The 27,679-nt window shown below is 33.9% G+C and overlaps 1 protein-coding gene across 2 annotated transcripts in view; it reads right to left on the bottom strand.

Moving 5' to 3' along the window:
- Positions 1-26,144, bottom strand: part of CLGN (calmegin) — a 41,684-nt gene extending 15,540 nt beyond the window's left edge. The window contains exons 1-9 of one of the 2 annotated variants that reach the window (XM_074378265.1): positions 25,990-26,110; positions 23,159-23,272; positions 16,363-16,515; positions 14,010-14,083; positions 13,293-13,351; positions 9,760-9,901; positions 5,928-6,009; positions 4,277-4,469; positions 1,099-1,288 (exon numbers count right to left, since the gene is read on the bottom strand). In XM_074378265.1, coding sequence (XP_074234366.1) covers positions 1,099-1,288; positions 4,277-4,469; positions 5,928-6,009; positions 9,760-9,901; positions 13,293-13,351; positions 14,010-14,083; positions 16,363-16,506 — 884 coding nt within the window. In that variant the 5' untranslated portion in view covers positions 16,507-16,515; positions 23,159-23,272; positions 25,990-26,110. Of the gene's footprint in view, positions 1-1,098; positions 1,289-4,276; positions 4,470-5,927; positions 6,010-9,759; positions 9,902-13,292; positions 13,352-14,009; positions 14,084-16,362; positions 16,516-23,158; positions 23,273-25,989 lie in introns of both variants that reach the window. The other variant, XM_074378276.1, reaches the window with a different exon arrangement.
- Between the last annotated feature and the right edge of the window lie 1,535 nt (positions 26,145-27,679).

The raw sequence follows: 27,679 nt of genomic DNA, 5'->3' as shown, positions 1-27,679 counted from the left end.
ATGCAATTTCTGTGGTTGTGCTCTCTCTCTCCCTCTTGGGTAAGTCCTTCTGGGGGAGCCATCTGCCTTGTCATGAGCAGACCTAAGAAGAGATCCAGGTGGCAGGGAATTGAAATTTCTTGACAACAGCCACAAAAGCCAGTGGGAAGCGGATCCTCCAGCCACCCAAGTCAAACCTTCCGAGGCACGCAGCTCTTACGGCAGCGTGACTGTAACCTCAGGAGAGCCTGAGCTAGAACAAGTGAGCTAGCCACTCCCAGATTCCTGCCTCTCAGGAACTGAGTTCTTATTTGTTGTCTTCAGCTGCTAAGTTTTTGGTAATTTGTTACACCGCATTAGGTAACTAATAGGGGTGGGTTAAATATGTAAAGACAGATAACCTACTTAGCAAAACCATAATTAAGAGTTACCCAATCAGCAGGTTAAAATAAAAAGGTTCTTAGGAATACAGGTAACAAGGTCTTTATGGAGAAATTACAAAACATATTTGAAGGACAAAGAATACCTCAGTAAATGGAGATATACAAAGGTAATTCCAATCATCTGAACTTAAACTATGGGAACTCAGGAACTGAATACATTTATTTTAAGGAAAATATTCATAATCCTGTAGAATGGAAAGCACACAAGTACTGAGCTAGTGAAAAATGTATGAGTAAGCAAGCTGGTATGAGTGACTCCTACAGAGTTTTAAAAGATGCTGAGAGGATATTGCTATTGTAATCCAGCTAATCAATAACTGAAAAGACTGCAACTGTGTTTAAGTATGCACATACAGACATGATAAAGATCAAACTAGGAATTAAAGTACTGGCGTTGTAGATTCATGGAATTTTTCCCCCACAACACTGAAAACATACAAAATAAAAATACTTTACTGAAGGCAACAAAACTAAAATACTGATTTAAAAGAAAATTAAGACAATTAAAAAGCAGGGAAGTACAAAATCCATTTTAGAGAAGTATTACACCCCAAATAGTCAAAATAAGTAGTTTTGATGTTTGAAAGAATAAGTTCCATGGTTGTAAATTTTACTTATATGTTACATTTCATTACTTAATGCAGAATAATGTTTTGCTACTAAATTTTCTGCTTACCAATCTTCTGGTTTGACAGCAGAAGGATCAGGGATTTTCACTCTTTCATCCCAGTCATCAGGTTTCTTATCACTGGGATCTTCAATTTCTTTGGGAGGATTGATAGGAGGAACCACATCCTCTAACAGGCTTCCTTTGTTTACAACTGTCTGATCAATTAATACTTCAAATGTGTCATCTGGATTTATCACTAAAGACCAATTTAAACATATTACCCTTATCATATTGATAGGCATTTTAAAGATAATCTTCTAAATAATCAAACTACCTTAAACTTCATGGGTAAAATTTTCTTGTAACCAGAATAGAGAAATTATCAATGTATTAAGTCAAAATGTGCTGAAATCACTAGATATAATGCTTTCTAAAATCAAATGTGAAGTTTTAAGTAATAATAATAATAATTTAATAAAATGCTTCATTACTTCTCAAATAAAAAATACTCAATACCTCAGTTTAGGACTCACATGACCAGTCAGCTTAACTCTTTTATGGTTACTGAATACAACCCAATCTTTTTCAATATTTTAAAATAATTTTTTGGAAACAATCTCAAACTTTCTAAGTTGCAAGTATACTATAAAGAACTATTCTTTCTTGAATTTCTTGACAGTAAATTACTAACCTCATCCATATTATCCCTGAATGTTTTAATGTACATATAATTCCTATAAACAAGGACATTCTCCTTCATAACCCCAATCTAGGCACCAAAATCAGGAATTTAACATATACTTATTACTTCTTAATATTCTTATTACTTCCTAGAAATCTATAAAGCTCACTGGCATTTCAAATTCAATGATTCATACACTGTAGTGTCAAATATCTTAAGGATGATTGAAAATATTCAAGCTCAGACTTTAGTATGTTTGCTTTGAGGTAAATTCTAGCTCTAAAAGTCCCTAAGCCAGAAGTTTTATAAAACACTCCCTTATCATTGTAATGACAAAATAAAAGTTCTCTCTCCCTTCTGTAAACATGGGGTGGGGAGTCAGTATAATTTCTACCTTTGGAAAGAACAATAGATGAAACAGCTGCCTATCATGTGCTTTCAGTAAGTTAAGGAAGTAGGAGTTGTCAATAAATGTCAGACTCATTCTGACTTAACTAGGTAAGTGGCTACCACTTTCTTAAAAAAAATAGTTCTGAAGAATAACAATCTCCAGAGGTTGCAGTCACAATAATTTTAAATACCAAATTATTTATATCAAAATTAAATACTGCCAGTTATATACAAAATCAAATAATGTAAATGAACACTTGGTATTTTCTCCCTTTTATTTTTTCTCCACTATTTTCTCTTCTATTACAGCTGACATTATAAAACTATATTACTATACAAAGGAAAAAAGTTAAGACTAAAGTAGAACTAACAGTAAGATCTTAAATGCAAAAAAGTACTAGATCCTTCCTAATTAAAAAAAAAAAGGTATTTCTCAAGAGAAATCCTGAAAAGAATATTTTCTGAATAAATTTTGCAAATGAAATTTTTTAAAGTTACAATAAAACAAATAAAGCACACAACAATTATGCACATGTGAAAAGGCATCCTTGTCCAAAATCTTCAGCCAAAAAAAAATTTCCATTTAGAAAACTATTAAATATTTTAAATGAATCTACAATTAAAGGCATTGGATTACAAAGTCTTCTAAGATACCCTGTAAGGTTCTTAGAACAACTACAGAATAATATTATAAAAATATAATACTATTGCAGAAAGTTTTTTTAAAAAGAAAAAAGTCATTCAATAATCCTAATACAGTAAAGTTTTTGTGTACAGTAAGAAAGCAAATGTTTAGAAGTCAGACTTGAACTTCAATTCCAGTCCTACCAATTATGTTTGTTTCTTAGAGCAAGTTACTTAACCTTAAGGCAAAATAGAAACTGCTCACCTCATATAATGGTTCTAAGTAAAGTGCATAGAGCACAGTACCTATCAGGTGACTGATAAAAATTAGTTTTTTTCTAGTCTTTTTCTATTTGCTTGCATAACTTGTCTAGTGGTCATCATTATGTGCCTCCAATTTGAATTTTATTTTGTTTCTCCATCTTAATATTATAAGCATTTCTTTCCTGTTGCTAAACATTTTCATAGCTATCATTTTGTATTGTATAGAAAACCCCTATTGTAATGCTTGGGTTGCTTCCAATGTATAGTATATTTTTATACACAGGTAATTTTCTTTCTTCTGGATTATTCTCTTTGGATAAATTCCTGAAAGTGGAACTGTGGTATCAAAGGACATAAACTTCTTATAGCTTTTGATATACATTACCAAATTGCTTTTGAACAGGCCTGAACAAAGTCTAATTAAAATTCATTTGTTCTGTTCTAATTATTATTATCTCTATATTTCTACAGTTTATAATGTTCCCCAAAATGTCCGGTACTATTTTGCTATTTCAGAAAAAGGTCTTTGATATCAATGATGACATTAAAATTGGTCCCTGCCTTGGCAGACAAAATAAATGTTTCTGTGACTGCAGTCTTTGGAAAGAAAATTGAAATATCTTTGTCTTGGATGGATTTGTCCTGTTAGGTTCTGACATGCTGTGATTTTAAGTAATCATGAGCAGACCAAAGCTCTATAACCATATGTTCTTGGGAAAAGGAGAAACAATCCCATATAATGTTTCTCCCCATCAACATCTACGCAAACTCCTAGTTATGTAAGCAAAGCTAAGTATGTTAATAGACGGTTGCTCAATGCTTTCCCTGTCAAAGTTTAGAAATGTGCCACAACCAAGGGAGGAGCCAAAAATGACCACAACTGCCTGTAAACAAAGTCTAACATTAGGGGCTTCTTTCCTCTTTAACCTTATTCTCCAGTATTCTATTCTTTCAGCACCACTAATGTCAGGGTGTCTAAAATATCCCTTTCCCTTCCTGTCTTTCACATTGTATCTACACTTCAAGACTAGGCCAAATATAGTCTCCTTCACTAGGTTTTCTCCAAGTTTCCAAACTGGAAGTAATATTGCTTTTGAGCTCTTAGCTATACCTCATCTCACACTGCATTTTACTTTCTACCTGAGCTATAAGTATGTGTGTCTCATCTTCTTAAAAAGATAAGCTCCGTAACAAAAGGATCCATGTTTGTTTCTCCCAAAGCACTTGCCATGAAAACACTGGTAGTCAGCAAATATTCTGAATTAATTAATTAAAAGGGTATACCAAGGGTATAAAGATGAGTCTTCCTGTCTGTAAAGAACTTCTTAAGGTCTACATCTGGAGGTTTGGCATGCTTCTCTTCAAAAACTCCAGTTTTGGGATGTTTATGTCTGAAGATAAAATGAAGTTTATAATCTTCTCCACATTTATCTGGTCCAAACATAATGGTATAGGATGTTTTATCATAGAAGTTTTCCTTCAAAGAGAGATGAGTGTTGGGATTAGTCCAGAATTAGAATATTTAGTGAATTTCCCTATTCTATCTTATTGGGTAGAGTGTATAAAAATGTATTAAATGCTAATTTACTAAAAAATTAGTTGACACAGTTGACAGTAAAGGATGTGGAAACCTGACAAATTTTTCTACTTGTCAAATATGACAAACTATTTCAAAATAGATTTTTTTAAAAACAGACACACTACTCCCATCCTGAAGACGTAGGAGAGAAGCTGGAACCACCCTAGCAACATCATAGTAAGCTTTAATTACTTTACTTAGATCTACATTATTAATATTTTATTAAGAAAATTAAGGACAGAGAAAAGCATACTCTAACCTTAAGACTACAATGCTTACTTATCCATTACTATTAATCAGTAAGACACCAGAAAATGGCACTCCTTAGCACAGAGTGAAGAAGAGATTCAGACTCAAAAACAGATACAGAGACATGCTCCCTGTTTTACTACTAATTTCTCTTCATTTGGCATGGCCTATTGGTTAAGAGCAGGAGATCTGAAGTCAGATATTTGGTAGTCAAATCCTACCATTGCCTTTAAACCAGCTGTATGCGGCTCTGAGAAAAATTTCTTAACTTCCCTGTAGCTCTGTTTTATCACCTCTGGTGGAGATAATAATAGTATGTACCTTATAAGGTTTCTGTGAGGATTAACTGAGTTAATCAGATAAAGTGCTCAGAAAAAGACTTGGCATTTGACCTTACCATTGTCATTGTAGCTTCAGTGATCATCACCTTACAATACCTAGAGCTTCACCATATACTACAAATGGCCTCCCCTTTACCGGATCCTAATAATAATACATGAATCCTTTAATCTGCTTCATAGCCACGTGTTCTGACAAATATCTCATTAATGTCTTGTCTCATTTATCTTACTTTTGTTATACGCGGAAACCCTGACACAGCCTCCTGTAGGAAGATGCTATAAGAAATGTCTCCAAACTTCAAATGGTCCTAATATAACCTGCTTCACTATGAAAACATTTTTAACTTAGTTAATTTTTGCAGACTGCCAACTCCTGAACTTTTTTATTTGGTTCTTTGGTCATTTTGTTTTTACTGCTTTGCTCCATTATCTTACTCCTCTGAACAAACTTATGACATTATTTTGTAAAGAAAATAACTGTAAGCTGATCTTTCAGTGACATTTGTAAGCACCATGTTATTTTTTATTTAGACATGGCAAACTTTTTTTTTATGTCGCCAAAGATTACAAAACTGATGGCTATCAAGTAACAGCTGTGTACGAAACTTGAAAGCACACTGTAAAAGCTATATAAACTCATGTTGAATTAAAATTTTCAAAGTTATTTTTTACTTCATTTGAAAATGAAAATTTCAGTTGTGTCAATTACTCCTTAAAAATACTTATTAACTTTAACAATGTTTTCTTAAACATTAAAATATCATACCAGATTCAAACCATCAGTGTCTGCTAGGAGTTTAATGTATGCACCTCCACAATCAATACCATCTTGAAAATTTACTTCATATCTAAATGAAGGGAAAAAGAATCATACTGCTGATAAATAAAAAATACTAATTGTTCTTCAAAATCTAATGTATTACTTTTAATTCATTTAAACATAAACACTTTACATTACCAGAAAGCTCATACAAAGAATATCCACAACCTATAGGGAATAAGCAAGAAATGCCTTTTCTATGCACATCCTTGACATATTAAAAATAGAATGATTATAATCAGCTATAGAAAAGCCAACCAATCTGTGGAAATAATTTTTTTTATCAAAACTGCTGAATTAAGAATAGCTACTCTGACTAAACTGTTAACAAGAAACTTCAAATTGAAATAAGGTATGCACTATACATATTCTTTATAAACTACAAAACAAAGAGTATGGGGATCATAGCTACAATATAGATTTCTAAGAAATTGCTAATGATCTTAGATATCCAGTTCACTATTAATTTGTCTTTTAGTTCAGCTATACCTAAACTATGTTAAGTAAGTTGTACATTAAATACCACCAGCAAAGAGATTTCATAATCTTAGTCAATAATATGAAACATTTCAGATCTTAAAAGCCAGGAGACAGGTGAAATACAGTGTAACAGTTAAAAGAGTGTACTGACATGGCAGTCTTTTCATGGATTTACAACACTAACTCTCAGTAAAAGTTCTGTTATTGTTGTCTTGTTTAGGCAATGAGATAGACTTAGTGAACAATATTTAGAAGAGATTTTCAGTAAATTGGTGAATTAAGTATGACAAAAATCAACGAGGAAATGGCCATCAAAGTGAAAACCAAAAAGGTTATGATTTGGTTTAAAAAATTAAAACAAAAAGAGATGAAAACCAGAGAAGCAACAGAAATATTGGTAATTTTAATAAAGGACTGTAGTTTTAAAGTGTTTCTGAAGAAACTTTCATGACAAAGTTAAAAAAAAAAAAAAAAACTTTGACAATTTGAGCCCAACTAGTATATGTATTTTGCATAGAAAAGAATAGAGAAAATATAGTAAAATTCTAAGTGAACATCTCTGAGTTGCTGGAGATTATGGTGATTTCCCCTTCCTACTTCCTACCCTGCTTTATATCTCAAGGTGTCTACAATAGTGGTTAAAAACATGTGCTTTGGAGTCAGAAAGACCTGAGATTTATTTTTGATTCTGCCACTGACTCTGGTGACACCTTGGCTAAAGGCACTTTATTAAAGCTTTAATCTATCTGCTTGTCTATAATGTAGGGAGGACACTGCCCACAGCTACACCTCAAAGGACTATTATGATGATTAGAGACTGTCATGCAGAATGATGGGCAAATAAATGCTCAAAAATATTAGCTTCTGTTATAATCAGAAGAAAAGTTTTCTTTTGTTCTTTCTCATTCTCTAAATAAAAAATTTTATTTTCTTCAAAGCCTTATCAATACCTTAAGCAGTAGACGGTAAGAAACTTTTTTTTCATGAAACATGTCTTTGAAGACTATAAAGTAAAAGAAATGGTGCACAATCTGAATTAAAAGTAAATGTTCGCTATTCTAAGTAAAATAAAATAAAAAGAGATACAACTTTATTATAGGTGATCTAAGACAAAGGGTTCTATGAAAAGATAAGAACTAGAAAGAACCACTGTGTAAATGGTTTCTTTACATGTAAACATAGCTCTGCTGTCCTATGATGACTAGATTCAATCACTATGTCTATTTCATACACTGCAAACTTCAAAAGTTTTCAAATCATTATCTTGTGCCTAGTATAAATAGTCACAGTGGATTCAAGGATCAATGAAATGTATGTCATAGAGCTGGACAGCTGCTAATCTTAAATCACAGGAAAAATAAGGACGAATGCAAGAGTATATGTTAACCCTATTTTCTTTAGACTATCATTTCCTAAATTGTCCCATGAAATAGTAATTATTGTTGTATATATTTGAACTTCTGTGGTCAAATATGTTTGAGAAACACAATATTCAAGTTAAAAACAGGTTTTTATACATAGAACTTCTCAGTCTTTAATGGACAAATATGCTTCCTTATCTCTAAGGTATAGATACTCTTAATTTCTAAAACTTATATGACCACATAATGCATATTAATATGTACATAATTTGGGAAAAGCAGCTTTAGAGTAAAATTATAGTATTTATAGTAGTTAATACAAAATTTCTTCATTTATCCCATTTCATTTTTTAAATTCATTTTATTTATCGATATTAAGAAATACAAATATTCACTATCCTATGAATTGTTTTTCAAGCATATCAAAGACTGCTATTCAATTCTTCTTGATTCTCCTTTTCTTTTTTCAGGATAATAATTTCATAATTGCTTTAATAATTTTTTAGACTTGTTATCCAATCTTTGCTTCTAATCTTGCAAGCTATCTTTCGCTTACTTGTCTAGCAGTGATTTCTACTTTCTGAAAATACCAAATTTGATTCATTTTACCCTGGATAAATTAAACTCAATTTATTTTCCTTTACCTTTTCATTCAAGTCACAAAAAATTAAAATAGAAAATATTATATTCACCCAAGTTCAACAAGTAAGATTACTTTCAAATTTTCAAGAAAAAAGAAACCAAACTCTGAATAATGATAAATAATACAGAGCTCAAATATTAATCCCTGTAAGTACTTACAGTATTTTTAATTTGTTTAAATGGGTGTATACTCTGATATTATTTGATATTTTAAATTTATTGAAATAACAAGGCAACTGAGACAAAGAAAGCATTACAACTGAAAAATTAAGCTGATTATACCAAATGCCATATTGGCTTTTTTTCTTTACATTTTCTAGGTAACTTTATTTATTTATTTATTTAAGCTTTTTGTGTGTGTGTATGTGGGGTAATTAGGTTTATTTATTTATTTTTGGAGGTGGTACTGGGATTGAACCTGGCATCTTGCATGCTAAGCATGCACTCCACCACTTGAATTATACCCTGCCCTCCAAATGCCATATCGTTTTAAATTTCTAAAATACAAAATGCCATTTTAGTTAAACCAGGTAGGAACATATTTAACATGTTAACAAAAAACTGAAGGGGTTCTGAAGTGATAAGTTTACAGTTAATGGTATTTCTTTACACTGTAATTAACTTTGGACAATCTTTTGATATAAGGTAGAAAGTAACATTTCTACATTTCCTTTTCTTTGTTTTGAGTTTCACTGGTCTTGTAATTGTGTTCATATAGATCTACTATGGTTTTATATCATTATAGGTGAAATAAGCTTGAGGAATTTATACTTGATTTTATGACAGTTACACATGCAAACAACATCACAATAAAACTAGTTTATGTCACATTGCATGGGAGGGGAGAACTGTCTTGTGAGAACGTGTGCCCTTTAAAAGCGCATTTCCTTTTAAAAATAAATTTGCTCCCTTTGAATCTTATCACTGGTTTAACAGCAATATTTATGGTTACATTCTGAATATAATGATGTTTATATATCTTAACAGCAAGTAATTTTAAGAAAAGAGTTAAAATTAAAATGGTGATTTTAGTATGCATTACACAGTTTACTGCAGTGGAATGTTACATATTATAGCATATATTATATAATTTTTCAACTAACCTTCTTTTCACTCACTCAAAACCTGAGGCTGTTTGTGTATATACACACATTGTGTATTTAAGTAAATAATACGGAAAAGTAAATTCTGGAATTTTTGCCCATTTTATACCCATTATACCTATATTCAGAAACCAAATTACATAAAATATAAATGTCAGAAAAAATATTAAAAACATAATATTAAAAACTTACTGAACTACTAGAGGCTTATCAGCAAAGACAAAGGGTTTTGCTAATACAGCAGATATTGCATGATGCTTTGCTCTAGATTTCAAAACCAGTCCTCGGTCACCAGGTACTCGGTTTTCTTTCAATTCTTCTATTTCCCATCTTCCTAAAATATAAAACAAAGCAAATTAAATAAAATAAAAAATACTGACTTAAAAGATTTATCAGCAGGGGTGACCAATAAGATTTTTCCATGAAGGCTGATTTGGGAAAAATAAAACCAGATTTTAAATCAGGAAATAACATCTGCACCTGTATGTATGTCTGCTCTTTTTTTTTTTTCTCTTATCAGAGAATGGTTTCATTTTCTTAGCTAAAATTGTGGAAACTAATAAATAACAGACACTACAATATTTGATTAAGGCACTTAGCTGGCTTAGTTAAGATTTCTCTAAAAGATTTATAAATCAGTGAAATTACAAAATGTGATTTTTTTCATAGAATCTATCAACATTGTATTTTTTAAATGAGATACTTTAAAATTACATATGAGACAAAGTACATCCTTAATACAAAATGAGCAGTTTGCCTCAGTCTATTTATTTTTAAGGTATTCATCAGCTACTTTTCTTACTTTGCAAAAGTTATCATAGGGATTTAAATTTTATTTTGAAAACTGTATGCCCAAAGAACACCCTACCCAGGCTAAGCCAACCAGTTCTCAAAACTTCTGGCCAAGAAAGTAGCACACAGCGCTGGGATAAGCACTAGGTTGTAGCACAGCAAAGCTGAGGTAGGCCCTCTCTGGGCTGCAATTTCCCGTGTTTAAGATCAGGAAGCTCTGATGAAAAAGAATGCGACAATGAATATTTGCATGTTCATGCATAACTGAAAAATTGTGCTCTACACTGGAAATTGACACAACATTGTAAACTGACTATAACTCAATAAAATAAAATTAAAAAAAAAAAAAAGATCAGGAAGCTCCTGAAATTAGATCACAAGCTGCATACAGTGCAAAGCTAGGTGGAGGTTACCTGCAGCCCAAAAGCTGTAGGTTTGACTCTCCTCCTTTACTCTAAAAGAGTAAGAGTTTTAAACAAACAGAAAGTAGTTAATTTACTTTAATTTGTATAAAATGTTCTAGTTTTGAAAATTAGAGGTACTGCCTATTCCAAGAAAACTCAATTTTGGGAAAATTAGCTATTTTCCGGAATTGTGCCAACATGAAATATCAATGGGCACTTTTGAATTACTAATGTATTTTATATATATTTTTTCTTCCTAAAAAACAACAGTGCAAGAACCTGAACAGACTTATGAATCAGAGAGGGGTGTTTTTTGGTCTATCATTGTGCCTAATTTATTGGTCTTTTAAAAAATCACTTTTTAAAGTTTTCAGGTTTCTTTTCCTTTTTGTCCTCTAACTTGGTTATACCATACTTTTCTTAAAAAGATGAACTCATTTGGTTTTTCTTCTCTCACATGAATGATAAATTGTATTATCACTACTAACCTGTGGTTTGACCAAATCAAAAAGGTCTTCTTTTAAGAAGTAACAACTTTAGGGTTTTCAGGATATTGATAGTAAAGGACTTTTAAAACTATGTTGCCTTTTTTGCAATTGTGCATACATTTATTAGCTATGAAAAGGTACTATCTAAAGGCACTACTTTAATTTTAGAAAATCTCTGACAAGGTGATTATACCTCAATGACAAGTTTTCCCAATCTCAAATCAACAATAACTATTCATTAACTATTTACTCAAATTCTACACAATGCCAGGTTATATAAACTCTAATGTAAGTGAAATTTCAAAAAGAATTCACACAATTTTATAAGATATCTGAGAGTTAGTCACTTAAAGAAGTGGTGATTTATTAAACCTCTATATTTTTATTAATAATTTAATCTCAAAATTTTACATAAGTCTCCTCCAAATGCAAACTTCTTCCCCAGCACACAATGTTTTACACAGATTTGCTTGTTCCTGAAAACCTAGGAATTAGTTTTACTCAAGTGGCTCTTGACAGAGGCTGTGATTAAAGACTACAAATATTAAATATTCATGCAAATAAACTGATATTGGTCTCAAGTAACCACTATGTAAACAACACTCCTAAAACTGATACACAAAATGCCATTTTCAGGACCTGAAACTTTGAGGGATTTCATATTTTTCAAAGTTGCTTTCAAGAAATTAAAAACAGTCAACCAACCACACCAAATTTATTATGCTAAAAATTATTTTTGTGGCTATTTGGGTAGTAAGACTACAGAAAAAACTTAGATGTTACAAAGTTTGTTTTTTGCTTGCTAGTTTGATTTCTAATTTCAAGCTGGGGAAAACTCATTTAAACACCAAGACTCATATTTGTCTGGAAGGAAACAGAGACTTAAACTCACTCATAAAATAGACTGTATCTTAATTTTAGGAAAATTCCATCAATGGATCCTTCTAACAAATGGAAAGCAAATATCTACCCAATGTTGTTTCAGACAACTGAAAAGTAACATAAATACAGATGTTTTAAGTCTAGCATTCTGTTTGATGGTGTACATTTCTGTGGGTATCACTTTAGGTAGCGTTGTATCTCTGTATACTTGTTGCTTCTTCAAGGGAAGTTTTTCTTTTCTCTAAATGGATTTAGACTGAACACAGTATTGCTGTTCTGTGCATATGGTAGAGTTCTGTTTGAGTATACAGGCTTATACAGGCTCAGAGGATTTGTTGGGATGGAGAACACTACAAAGGAAGACATGCAGGAATGATCTTTGTCTCACACTAGAACACTATGAAAAGGAAGTAGACGGCTGGCATCCTACACATGCTGTTATTTGTTTTATTGTCTGTCTCATGTAATGCCTAGTGGGGTCAAAGTGTGAGGTCATATCCTCATGGGTCTGAGGTCCTCTGAGAGAGAGGAAATTCCCCCTATCTGTTACCTTGACTGAGGCTGATCTTGCTTTAGGATTTAACAACTGAGAAGGCTGGTTTTAGACTAGGAGGAGGAAGAAATTCTTTGGTCATACTCCAAGAGAGTCCTGTTAGGGAAGAAAATATGACCCCTGCACACAGGACTTTTCTTTCTATGGTTAATCCTATTAAAGACCCAGTGATAATGGATGCAGGCCAGGAGATGCATGCTCCAGGAGTAGCCACATTTCTTGCAGCTCTCGTAAATTTCCTGTTTGCATTCTCTAGGAGAATCTTGCTATAAAAGTTTTAACTTGGTCTAGGTAGGCCCATGTTTGATATGAAACAGTAGAGAATAGCTATGGCCTGGGAAATCCTGCTTCAGGAAATGTAAAAGCCTAACTGCAAAGGAATGAAAATTCAACTGTTCAGAGTTAGAACACTAGTTGGTGGCTTAAGTATGGATTACCCAGGGACATCTAGAAATATTGGAAAGGAGACAAGAAAAAATATTGTGAAGCAGGACGGCAGGACTCAGGCCCCATATATACATATTTAATAAAAATATAATCTATTTTTAAAAAGCTAGTGAACTCTGGGTCATACTGGTTATATTGATATTTATATAAATATCTTACCATCATATATAGAAATCTCTGCATCTGTATCATCTTTTTTTGCTTTTGATAAGACCCACCTATAAATAAAATTGAAAAAAAGTATATCATTAACATAAAACTAACAATTTACAGATACAAGGCATATCAGAAACACAACAAAATATTATCTAACACTCATTTTTCATTCTAAGATAAATGAATACTTAGAGGCTAAATAAGGATGTCTATACATAATCCTGCAAGGCTAGAGTTAAATTAAATTTGGAATCTGCAATTTATTAGCTGTATGATCATTGATAAGGTACAATAAGCCTCAGTTTCCTCACTGGTAAAAGGCAGATAAAGATAGTACTCACCTACCTACTTAGGACAGTGTTTGGCACATAATAATAAATAATAACTTTTGTTGTTTTTTAACCATTATTTAGGATTGAACATTAACTTGAATTTGTCATTTGAAATTAGATTATTAATATCTGTACTAAGAAATGAAGAAATAAGTTTTCACTTTGCATTCATAATTCATTTGTATATTTTCTTTGTATAAATGAGTAACAATTCAAATTAAACATTTCTATCAATAACAAAAATGTGTTAAGGTACTGGTTTATACCGTCGAATAAAGCAATTTAACATTTTTTTATAGTTCTGCAGTAGAAGCAATTTTCATAGGCTAACAACCAATAATTTCGAAAAAGCTAATCAAGGAAAAAATTCTCTTGAATGAATACTCACCCAGCCAACCTTCCACTATCAAAAGTTTCTGTAAAATATACGTTTCCTATAGGTTGAGGTGTCTTATATTTAATCTAGAAAACAGATTTTAAAAAGCTAAAGTTATTCATCTTACAAATATTTTAATTAAATAATCTCACTAATTAAGAACTTAGTATGGAATGCACATATAGATAATATAGATAGAAGGTGACATGGTCTCTAACCTCAAAATAAAATACAGAATATAAGAGATACATGATGGAAAAAACAGTATATACAAACAGAGAATACACTGTCTCCTAACACCGGAAGAATGGAAGGAAGTCAAGGCTTCATGATGCAGCTGACATGGCCTTGAAAGGATTCTAACAGGTGACAATACTGGGGGATAAAAATCATTAGAAGCAAAAGAAATAGCATGATCCAAAGCATATAAGATGAAAAACTTAGTAAGCAGGTAGATTAGTTTAAAATTAACTCTTAAATTTTGCATGTTATATGCCTAGAGAACAATGACACCATTCTGAGAAATTAGGAACCCAGAGGGGGGAAAAAAGATTCAATAAAGAAAGGATTGAAAAGCAATTACCTACAAAGCATTGTTTCAAGTGCCATGTAAGTCTTAACTGCAAAGATGATAATGGTGGTGGAGGCGCTGATATGATGGTTCTTTTAATCCTCATAATACTTCTATGCAGGAAGTACTATTATTGTTCCCATTTTATATATGATGAAACTGTGAGAGAGCGGCAAGATAATCTGCCCACTGTTGCACAGTTAGACACTTACAGGACTTAAAGATACTAGCCTAGGCTGTCTGGTTCTAAAAGTTATATACTTAATCACTGGACTATACAGAAAGCACCAATGAATGAATTTAAAAGATTACATTTATTGACAAATTATCAAAAGATAATTTAAATTGATGATGAATGTATAAAATTTCACCTACAGTAATAAATTTTTGTCCTTTCTGAGTCAGCCTTTGTGATTTTACCTATATGATTATGAGATTTCGTCTCTCAGTCTTAAGAGAAAAGGATGCAGAATAACTTTTTCTGTATTCATTGTCCCTACTCTTCCATAATAGTATATTTCCTGTCTGTTTAAGGAAGGAAAATCAATAATTAAACAAAATTCCACATAATTACTAACAGGGTCAAGATTCGGCTACCAAAATTGCCAATCTCCTATGAAGTGTACTGAATTACAATTTTACTGTTGTCTGTATTTTTATGGATTTATGCAAAAATGGGCAGTGGTATCACAAGAGGCTTCCATCTGTTAGACAACCCTTTCAATCACCAGCATTTTATACTTTACTTGTACTTTACCATATCTAGATTATTCATGCTATAAAATTAGAAGCATTAAAAATGATCCTTTTCCATTCCTTATCATCTTTTCAAATTATCACCAAATGTAATTAAGAATGTAGATATCTGTCAATTTCTTTAAAGTATTAATCCCCAGAAACCCTTGTAGTAGCTGTATCTAAGTCAGTCTATTAGCACTTTGATTACTACTTACTTTCTGTGGATCACAGAACCAAGTTTTAAAAGAAATGTCCTTGTGGAGCTTAAAACTCAACAGGAGAAAGAACACTTGCATTTGCAAATAAAGAACTCTAAAAGGAAGTGAGGCAAAGAAGTCTATAACAGCTATGTTTCTCTCCTTGGCCTTTAAACAGCAGCTAGCACAAGATAATTAATGTTTTCTCACAAACAATATTTCTGAAAAAATTTTCTGATTGTTCCAATATTAGATATGAATATTCTTCAATGTGAAAGTTCTTATGGATTGTCAGAATGTACAAAAACCTCTATAAAGTCTTACAGACTCCTATCAGTCACCACCTCAAAACACACATCTGAAGGCTGAGACAGAAACACTGTGAGCCTTACTAAATGTCTACCTCATCATTACTCGCCTTTCTAATTCATCTTGCTATTTAGCATTTTCTTTTCTCAGAGAAATATAGAAAAGCTACTTACTTTACTTCTAGAAGAACTGAAAATTATGCTACTTTTTCTTTTATCTGAAAAAGGCTGGCTGTGTCAGAAATAAGACTAAAAACCGTTCTCTTAGCTAAAGTATTTAGTCCCCTTTAGCCAGTGACATACTCCTAGTTTAACAGTAAAAACCTTCTGCGTATTTACTTAGTAATAAAACTCTGCTAGTTGCCATGCACAAATTTCTTTAGTACATAGGCACCCTAAAAGACACGGCAACAAAGAGTTGGAAAAAAGCAATGTTTTTCTACTTACGTAAAAACTAAAGACTACTGAAATGGAAATGGATCTTAAGAGATTAGTCACCGCTATATATTATGTAAAGGAATAACTTAAAGCTTATTTCTCAATAACCTTACCTCTGAGGAGAGTGCATCTTCATTAGCATCAATCTCTTCTGAATTTTCATCAAAATCTTCCATCTCAACCCTATCATCCATAAATTCTGCATTAATTGAGATGAATAGAAGACCCAAACATAGCTGAAAGCCTTGGAAATGCATATTGATTATCTGTGAAATTAACAGTAATCAGTGAAAGTAAAACAAAGTAGTGAAAAACATGTGTAAGTATACTTATAAAGAAATAATTTCTCCTTAATACCTTTCTCTTTTTCCTGGGATGGCTTTTAAAACAAATCATTAACAAAATTACTTAAATTATGCTTTGAACAAGTGATAATACAAACTTCAAATCTCACAGGATTCTACAGCTGAAGGAAGGCCTGCTTCTAAAAGCAAAGAGCAAACAGCACAAACCTAAAGATATGGATAACAGTGATCACCAGACTCGTAATATGTGGAGCCCTTTTTTAAAAAAAAAAGGAAAAAAGGATCATGATTCCTAAATGTTTGCTCAAGTTACTTTTTTGTTATAATGTTGCTTAAGTGTATATAAACATACAATTGGAAATTTTATAATTATAAAACCAAGTAATTATATAAACACCAAAAAAACCCAGAAAAGTAATTTTATCACAATGTAATGTGTTAAATCTTTTACTGAAATCAAATCACAGCTAAAAAAAAATCAAGCAAATATAGGTTTACTGCAATCAGGCTGACTGCTATAAACAAACTTCTTTTGCATTTATTACCCTCATAACACTATGATGACTCAATTTTATAACCATTTCTCTATTCAAATACTGCAAAATTTGTTTCTTACAGCATTAATTGAGATGAGTAGAAGCCAAATACTATTTAAATAATTACACCCTCCTCTACTCCCATTAGCATCTTAAAAATTCAAGTTTTATTTCTTTGACAGTGGACTTTTAAACAAGTAAATCTGAATCCTGAAATACTGTGACAGTCCTTGGTTATAAGGTGGTCAGTTATCCAGATGATCCAGAGTATAGTTATATTACCAACAATATGAAAAAAATTATTTAAAAAGTAAATTCTTAGAACTCTTAGATCCTCTAGAACCTGTATCTACAGACCTATACGAGTCTACTTAAGAAACACTGCATTTACAATACAGCACTCTACACCCACCAGAATGCTTACAATCAAAGGGAGACAATAACAAGTGTCAGAAGGATGTGGAGAAACTGGAATCCTCATACACTGCTGGCAGGAAAATAAAATGAACTTTGGAAATAGTGTGACAGTTCTTCAAAATGTTAAAAATAGAATTACTTTATGATCCAGCAATTCCACTCCTTAGATGTCTACCCAAGAGAACGAAAACAGATGTGCAAACAAAAACTTAGAATATAAATGTTTAAAGAAGCATTTTAATAATAGCCAAAAAGTGGAAGCAACCCAAATATCCATCAACTGATGAGTGGATAAACAAAATGTGAAATATTCATACAATGGAGTATTATTTAGCAATGAGTACTGATGTGTTACAAGAATGTGAAACATCATGCTGAGTAGAAGAAGTCAGTCATTAAAAAAACCACATATTCTATGATCCCATTTAAAAGAAATAGGTAAATTCATAGAATATTGGAAAATAGGTTAGTGATAGTCTAAAGAAAGGAGTCGGAAGAAAGGGTTAGGGAGTACAAGGTTTCCTTCTGGAGTAATGAAAATGTTCTAAAGTTGGAATATGGAAATGGTTACATAACTTGGTAAATATGTTAAACCCACTGAACTGCACTCATTAAACAGGTGAACTTGCAGGTATGCAAATAAAGCTATTTTTAATCAATATCGATAAAGCTATTTTTAGAAAAGAAACATGAGACTATAAAAAGTATTTTTCCATACAGTTAGTTTAACTAACCTTTTTTTTTTTAACTGAAGTATAGTTGATTTACAATGTTGTGCTAATTTCTGGTGTACAACATAGTGATTCATTTATACACACACATATATATATATTCCTTTTCATTTTCTTTTTTGTTATAGGCCATTACAAGGTATTCAATATAGTTCCCTATGCTATACAGTAGGACCTTGTTGTTTATCTATCAACTAACTCTTTTTAATGAGATGAAATCTCTATATGAATATAGGGTCAGTTAGACTTGATTTCTTCTAGAGACCACTGGTGACAACTCTAAAGTTTACTTTGAAAATGCATATTTAAAAAAATTAACACCATTCTACCATAATATGAACATTCTATATTAAAAGGTGTGTTAATGCCATCATTTTTATGCACCCAGGCAACAAAAAACATGATGCATACTAATCACAATTTAATTAGAAGAGTTTAATCTCTCTTGAGTCATTGAAAAGGTGTAACTGGAATAGAAAGTAAGTGTAAAGGGATCAATTTGACTCAGTAACAGTAAGGTTGAGTTTTAAAAACTTTTCCCTTATTGGCACAGGAATAAGTATATTTGCAAATTGCTTATTAATTGTTAATAACCCTAAAAGCTTCATTGTTCTAAAAGTTTAAGAGCCTTCCATAACTTAATAATGTAGTAAAAGGTGCTTTTCTAGACTCACTATCAATAACATTTAAGTAAAATAGAAATGCATAAAATAATAGCAGTATTCTTATAATATTTTTATATCTATAGAATTGGTTGTAATGTTTCCTCACTCACTTCTGATTTTAGTTGAGTCTTCAATTCAATCTAGCTAAAGGTTTACCAATTTTGTTGATCTTTCCAAAGAACCAATTCTTGGTTTCACTGACTTTCTCTATTGTTTATCTATTATTTTTTTCATTTATCTGTTATCTAATCTTTACTATTTTTTTCCTTCTGCTAGTTTTAGGTTTTCTAGTTCCTTAAGATGTAAAGTCAGACTGTTAATTAAAGATCTTTCTTTTTTAATGTAAGTGTTTACAGCTATTAATTTCCCTCTTAGCACTGCTTTCACTCTATCCTATAAGTTTTGGTCTATTGCATTTTTGTTTTCATTTGTCTCAAGGTACTTTTTAATTTTCTTCTGATTTCTTTTTTGACCTTTTTGTTTTTTAAAAGTCTGTTAATTTTCACATATTTGTGGATTTTCCTGCTTTCTTTCTGCTACTGATTTCTAGTTTTATTACACTGTAACTGGAAAAGACATTCTGAATAATTTCAACTTTTAAAAAATTATTGACTTGTTTTGTGCCTAATGTATGGTCTATCCTAGAGAATATTGCATATGTACTTAAGGAAAATATGTATTTACATCAATATTCATCAGGGGTATTGGTCTGAAGTTTTCTTAGGAGTATCTTGTTGATACAGGGTAATGCTGCCCTCATAGAATGAATTTTGAATTATTCCTTCCTCTTCAATTTTTTGGAAGAGTTTGAGGAAGACTGGCATTAATTTTTATTTCGGCCATTGTTAGGTAAAGTGTTCTGTGTGACTATCAGGTCCAACTGCTCTATAGTGTTGTTCAAGTCTTCTAATTCCTCATTGGTCTAGGTAGCTGTCCTAAGTTATACAGTTTTAGTGCGGCAAGAATTTGTTTATATGGTATAATATACAAAATTATTACTCACCCTGTTCCCTCCTTACAAATGTATAAAAGATAGCAAGCCTAGGGTTCTAAGTTTCCTGTGTGTTCCCCACTCCATACAGTTTGCTGTATCACAAAATATTTGTCCCTTCATCAGGAAGAAGGGAGGCAGTGAAGAAGTACATCTATTTGCATGTATCTTTGATTTTATGTATGTTCTCTACACTGCTTTACTCAGTCTCCCAATCAAATGTTAATCTTGTCAAAAAGTATCCTCACAGACATACCCAAAATGTTTGACCAAATATCTGGGCAGCCAGTGGTTCAGTTAAATTGATACATACAATTAACCATCACAGCCATCTATTCCTCAGGACACCTGGAATTATGTTAGGCCTCTGAGATTTTTTAATTTTCTACTTGGGTATTACTTTAATTAATACATACTGGTAACTAAAACTGGGTATTTCTTTCTAAATCATAAGTACCCAGAAACAATGAAAATATGGTTTAGGCAACAAACCACCAGATCCTATAAAACTGAGAAACTACTGAAGTCTGAGATTAGCTGAAATACTGGATATGGGAATATTATTTGGTTGTAGTAATTACAGAAAGAATGAATTAAATCTGCACTGAGTTTTAAAACGATCACTACAGATTAAAGTTCAAACTGACTAAATAGCACAATTTTCAAAATAATGGTTATGTAACCATTATAATGATACATTAATATTTATTTAAGATTTATATTACCTCTACATAGTTCCAAAAGAACTGCTTGAGGCAAATTGCAAAACAAAAAACAGACAAAAATACAAGCTCATCGAGAGCTAGAATTCTCATTTCTGTATTCACAGTGCTAGCCAAAGAGTACTAGTACATGATAAATAGGGACAGATATATGTTCATAGAATGAATGAATGAATGCATAAATAACAGTAAAAAAGGTTATGAGGGGAGGGAAATAGATGTTACTAAGCAACCAAGCAGAATAAGTTTATTGCTATAGCTGCATAGCAACAATAAATCTGGCAAGATGGTTCTAGGCAATTAGGGGAAGGCCAGAAATAAAATGAAGGAGTTGTCACTGTCTATAAAAGTCTACAAGATCCTTGGAGGGAAAAATCCTCTTCTAGAATTTAACTCCTAGAAAAATTTGTGGATTGAATCCTTACACAATAAATGTCTTTAACTATGGTTTTATGAGAGAGAAATGGTTATGTCAATGCTTCTAACATTGGCCCCCTGAAGTTTTTTAGAACATTGTTAAAAGTTAACACAGTTAAAGCATTTCTATAGAGAAATGAGGTAACAATCTAGAATTGCAGCTTTATGATCCAATTTAATACGGGGGAATTAATAATATTTTTCAATTTTACTCTATATCTATAAATAAACATCTCTTATTGTGAGTTATTTCAGAATCTTGCTATAGACATGCTGCATTTTAACAATCTAATTCATAATTTACTAGTAAACAAAAGTAAAAATTTTGTGTTACCACATCACAAAAATAAAATTGGATAAATTTTCACCAAAATAAAAGGGTATTCTTGGAAATATCTGGCTATGTAGCACATTAAAAAAAAAAAGGATCACAAGTAAGGTGAAGAGGTAGGTAATAGTGGCATCTTAAAGAGCAGCCTCCTTCCAAAGAAGCTCCAAGATTCCATTTGAAATGCAGGTACTTTCTCACAGAAAAAACAAGCATGCTTCAGAATAAGCTGCACCAGAGATTTATAAATTTTGTGGTAGCTCATGTTTCCAGAAATTCAGGGGAGGTTAGTCAGTAGACAATATAATTCATCATTCATGAATTCATTTAACAAATACTTATGGTTGTCAATTATGTGCCAGGCATGATGTCAGATACTGAATTTACAGTAATTAGCAAAACATAAATGGCCCTGATCTCAAAGAGCTTAGAGTCTGGGATGGAAAGCAGATATTAAACAAACTACCCAGGTATAACATGTAAACTTTAATGAGTGACAAAGAAATTTTAATAGTTGGTAACTGGGGAACTGAACTTACATGGTGGGAGAAGGGTTGGAGAAAAACCTCCTTGAGAAATTTACAAAGTGAAGTACAAGGGATGGAAAGGACTGATTTCCTTAGGCCAAGGACAAAGGAAGCTGCATGTGAGAAAAGGCACTGAAAAGGGAAGAGTGGAAGAAGGAGAACAGAAAGAACTGTTTTGAGTACTGACTGTGTTTTAAGCATATTCATTCCAACCATTATAGCTACTCTGTAGTGAAGATACTAGTAGCCCATTATACATAAGGAAAGTGAGGCTCAGGGAGATAAGTAACTTACTTAAGAATACAGAATGCTACTAAACAGAAAAGGCAAGACTCAAAGTCAGGTCTAGCTTCAAACTCTACGTTCCTTTCATTAAGGCTCTAAGGTTAGAAGGTTTAACAATTTAATCTTCACTAAATGGCATTAAGGTTATAGGCCTATAAAATAAGGTCAATATTTTCTTAGTATATTTCATGCCTTACACATACATTCCAATTTCTGTGGGGTTTATATTTTAAAATCCATATTTTGATGTGCATCCAAGTTATACAGCATGTACATATAGTTAGCTGGTTAAATGGCCTTTAAAATCCTTCCAGCAAAGATTTTAAAGCAGCTTAAAGCTACATAAAAATAAAAAAACTAAAAACTTTATAGTATTACTTTATATTCCTATGACACTTTAAAATTTTACAGTGTTCACACAAATTTTAGGATATGTAAGAAGTTACTTGCATTTCTTAGAAAGCTCAAGGATAAACAGTAAGGCTTACTATTGGAACTATATCACATGCTAGATAATGTAAATGTTTCTAGGCATTACCTTTCTTTAACAGAAGCACCTAGAAATACTGTCTTCATTAACTGTTAATACTTTTCCCTTCTTGTTTTAACTTCCTATGATAGAGAGAGCAATGACTCAAAGATGTCCACACCCTAATCCTTGGATCCTGTGTTACCTCACATGGCAAAGGGGGCTTTTAGATGGAATTAACGTTGTTAATTAGCTGACCCTAAAATAGGGACAGTATCCTGGTTTATGGATGGGCCCAATATAATACATGGACCCTTAAAAGTGGAAGAGGAAGTGAGTGAGAGCAGAAGAGATCTGAATAGTGAGAAGGACTCCATCTACCATAGGGACCTTGAAGATGGAGGAAAGGGGCCCCTGTGGGTGGTCTCTAGAAGCAGAAAACCACCTTCAGCTGACAGTCAGCAAGGAAATAGGAACTTCAGTCTACAACACAAGGAACTGAATTCTGCCACCAACCTGAATGAGCAAGGAAGTAGATCTCCCCAGAGCTTCTAGTAAGGAATGATGCACCTTGCCAACACCTAGATGTTAGCTCGGTTGAGATCTGTGTCAGACTTCTGACCTATAGAACTGTGAGAAAATAAATTTGTGTTGCATTAAGCTGTTAAGTTTATTGTAATTTGTTATGGTAGCAAGGAAAAACTAACATTTTTATCATTCCTGTACTCAATTCTAGCTTCTTTTCTTAGTTGGTAAGATCAATAACATTTTTCAGTCCTATTGCCTCCTGCTCCCTGTTGACCTTGCTGACTGCCTCCTTCTTGATGCCCTCTCCTCCCTTGGTTTCGATGACACTATTCTTGATTCTTTTCATTTTATCCTCCTCCTTCACAGGCTTTTTCTGTAATCTTCTGTAAATGTTGCTGTTCCTTACGGTTCTGTCCCCAGGCTTCCTTCTTACATAACGTATACTCTTGACTTCTACCTATAAACGCTAGCTAAGGACTCCCATATCTTATCCATAGCACAGAGATCACTCTTTAGTTTCAAATCACTATCCATATTTAAGGATGTCCCAAGCCCTCCATTAATTTGAACCTGGTCTTTCCTCCCAAACCCCTTCTCCATCTCCTCAATTCCCTTCTCCCATTAACTACACCTCTGATCAACTAAATTGACCAAGTTACTTTGCCATTATCTTAAAGTCTTCCTTCTTGTTGATATTCCGTATCATTCGTAACTAAATGCATTTGGGTATTTCTTGAATGTCTCTTTCTATCCCTATGCCACAGTCTTAATTTAGGAATCCACCATTTCTGAAAAAGATTAGTAAACTCCCACTTTGCCTCTTCACTTCCAGACTTGCCAATCAATCTATCCTCCACCTTCTCTCTAGCATGAATTTTCTAAAAAACAAACAAAAGTCTTATTTTACTACCTGTTATAAAAATGCTAAATAGTTTTCAGCATAAATTCTTCCCTTTTAAAAGACTCATTTCTTTCACTCTCAACACTCACCTATTAACATATTCATGCTTTTCTATATGCTTTCTTGTAACTGAGATGCCTTTCAGCTATCCAGTTTTAATGGCTGAGGACTCACTCAGCACGATTATGCCTCAAAAGTAGTGTATGAAAAATCAATATTTAAAAGTTCTAGTTGTCATGCTGACTAGGAGCTCAACTACAAAATATTATAGAAGGTACACTGAGCTTGGCACCATCACACCAAGATTCCAGTATTATTTTTAAAAGGCCAGGGGTTAAAACTGCTCTAAGCCTGTTTTTTTGTCTTTATCTTTGTCTTTGTTTTGTTTTGTTTCATTTGTCACGTGAAAGGATTAAGCTAGATGATCTAAAAGTCCATTAAAATTGACAATTCTAGCTTTCTGGATAAGAGCACTAAAACTTACTAGGTACTGAAAACAAGTAATGAGGCTACTAAATAGCACTGTTCAATTTCTACGGATCCATCAACATACACCATTCACACACAATAATTAACTTTATCAACTAGATAAATAATATTGACTATCTTCTAAGGATTTAGGGATAAGACCTAAATGTGACTGGAAAGTCAAACCAATTTTATGTAAAGGCAAAACAGTAAACTGAAAAGCAGTCAAATGATTGCCAAAAGGAAGGCTACCTAGAGTGATTAAATGACCTAGAGTGATGGAAATTTTTTAAAGCAAGCACAATCATGAGGCTAGATCAGGGTTTTAATGGCTCTTACGCATCAAAAATTTTCAATATAAATTAACTCTCTTCTAATTTCAGAGTTCGTCCCATTGTCATTCGATTTACTTTCCCCTTGGTGAGCTTCCTCGCATTTTGCTTTTTTTTTTTTTTTTTAATTTAAGTATAGTTGATTTACAATGCGATGTTAGTTTCTGGTGTACAGCATTGTGATTCAATTATACCTACATAATCTTTTTCATATTTTTCATCATAGGTTATTACAAGATATTGAATATAGTTCCTTGTGCTATACAGTAAATCCTTGCTGTTTATCTATTTTATATATAATAATGTGTATCTGCTGCCATTCGCTTTTAAATTCCAAGAAAACGCTTCCTCCTCGTTGCTTGGGCCAATGCTATAAATAAAATCAGCTAAGGTATCTGATCGTAAACAGGCTTTCGGCGATAATGAGTCTCTACTCATTAAGGTTTCGTCGGATTCAACACAACCCTCTGGCTCCCTCCCCAGCGGCGCACGCGGGGCTCCAGGCAGCGCCTCGAGGGAGCCGCCGCCAGGCACCGGCGTCCCCGCTGTGAGGTAACGTTAGGTCCCTCGGCCTTTACAGAGGCGGGGGTGGGATAAGCTGAGCCTAGTTGGGTGGTGTTCGAGCTTCTGTGAGAAGCAGCCGGCGGGGCGAGCAGCGCCGAGGACACCCGGGCCCCCTCTCCACCCCTCGGGAGCCGGCAGCCCGGCTCGAGAGTGGAACGGGGCTGAAATGTCAACCGCTGGAATAACGGCCTCGGCTCCCTGGGGCCGCTTAAGACGGGCCGGGCTGCGGGGGGACGCCCGGCCTTCCCCGCGCCGGAGCAGCAGGTGGGCACAGCAGTTCTGGAGGACCCAACCGACCTGAGGTGGCATCAAACTCCCGCCGCCCGGGGCTGGCTTCCCCACTCCAGCCCAAGAACCTCGCTGGCGGCACCCCCATCCCCGAACTCAACACCCACCCCTCACTAGCCCCAACTCGTTCCGCCCGACGGGTCGCCGAAGAAAGGGGCGCGACCCAGGCACCCCCGCCCTGAGGGAAGGAGCGAGGACTCCGATTCCTCACCTCACCTCGGCCCGAGTGCAAAAGGATGCGAGGAAATGGACTCCTGCCCACGTACCTGTCTTGCGGGCTGTTTTCGGCAGGGGCAGCTCAGATGTCCGAGTGGCTGCCACTTGGTCCGTGAGTCTTCCCAGACCGATCCCGCCGGCAGCCGCGCAGCCGCAACTACCAACTGCGCATGCGCGTGCGGCCGCTGGCCGGGTTGAGGCGGCGGCCTGAGGCGCGTGCCGCGCGCACTAGGGGCTCAACGGCCGCGGAGGGGCGCCGCTCCGCGATGCGGCCCACCAGGCGCTTCCTCCCGACCACGCGCCGCGCCGCCCGCGCCGGCCAATCGCAGCGCCGATCCGGCTCCCGGTCGAGCCCTGGAGGAATTCCTCCTTATCCGTCCGAAGACTTTTCCCTCCCGCGGAGCGCCTGGCCTCTACAACCAGTGAGGTTTTGCCTCCTAGTGCACGTAATTGGGTCCTGAATTTTATGTAAATCACGTTTTGAACGGCATCCAGTTAGTACCTAGGCCTTCCCTAGAATTCTGAATGCTCTGATGAGAGGTCATTGTGGTCATCAGGGAGGCTTACTAATTGGTGACAGTAAGTGGATGATAAATATAGGTATATTAAATGTTAACATAATAAATGCATTATATGTTTTCTTTTCGAAATGCTACTAATTGATAACGTTTTATTGCACTCACTGCTCTAACGGTTTTACATTATCTCATTTAACCGTCCCAACAACCCAGGTGAAGATGATTACTTGCCTTTGACTAGTAAATGGTGGAAACAAAGTCAAATTCAGGTCTATCTCCCTCAGAGCCTATCGTTTAAACCAGCACACTAAAAATAAAAATATAGCATAAACCTAATATTCAGTCACAAGCTTCTTTGCCCCATAGATGTTGGATCATGCAGCTTTTACTACTTGTATTTGATAGTAAATCTTGACTTTGACTATGATATTCACGATTTCAATTTTATTGGAAGAATAAAATGTTTGACTTGTGATATCCCCGTTAGAGTCTCAGCTTAACAGAGTTTATGATGCTCCATGCACAAGACATGATTATTAGCTAGATGTCACGACCACTGAATATTGTTCACACTACATCTGTAATAAGGCCACTATTTCTAGACTTTTGACGCTGTCATCTTCTGGAGTGTTTTTGGATAGCATTTAATTTATTGGTTAAAAAAGACAATTTTTATTTGAGGTATTTTGTGACAATATTATCCTCTTAATTTCTTTCTTCAGGCTTTCCAACTTATATTATTCAACATAATTCTGTGAAACTTTAGCTTTTTCTGTGGTAATTATTTTCTGGGTACCTGGCCGGATGGCACTTTTGCCCATTTGAATTTAAGGATGAATATGACTTACTTTAGCCAATGAAATGTGAACAAATGTGATGTGTGTCAGTTCCAGGTGTCAGCATTCAACTCAGTGCTCATCTCTAACCACCCTTTTCCTGCCACAGTGATTGTGGAAGCACATGTTGAGATGCAGCCCCTGTCAACCTGAATAGGAATATTAAAGACATTTTAAAGCACAAAACTAACATTTATAAAAACGAATGAAAAGAAGCAAATCAACTATACTTCAATTAAAAAAGAAACGAATGAAGTATATGTTAAAGGGAGCATACTGAGATGATACATTCTTCTCAAATTCATATGAAACACAAGAATTCATAACAATTCTCAAATTTTATCACAGAAAAAGTTCTCTAACAACAATGTAACTAAATGATAAAT

The sequence above is a fragment of the Camelus bactrianus genome, chromosome 2 (genome assembly GCF_048773025.1).
Source record: "Camelus bactrianus isolate YW-2024 breed Bactrian camel chromosome 2, ASM4877302v1, whole genome shotgun sequence".
In the NCBI taxonomy this organism is placed as follows: domain Eukaryota; kingdom Metazoa; phylum Chordata; class Mammalia; order Artiodactyla; family Camelidae; genus Camelus; species Camelus bactrianus.
This window is presented reverse-complemented; position numbering and strand designations above follow the sequence as displayed.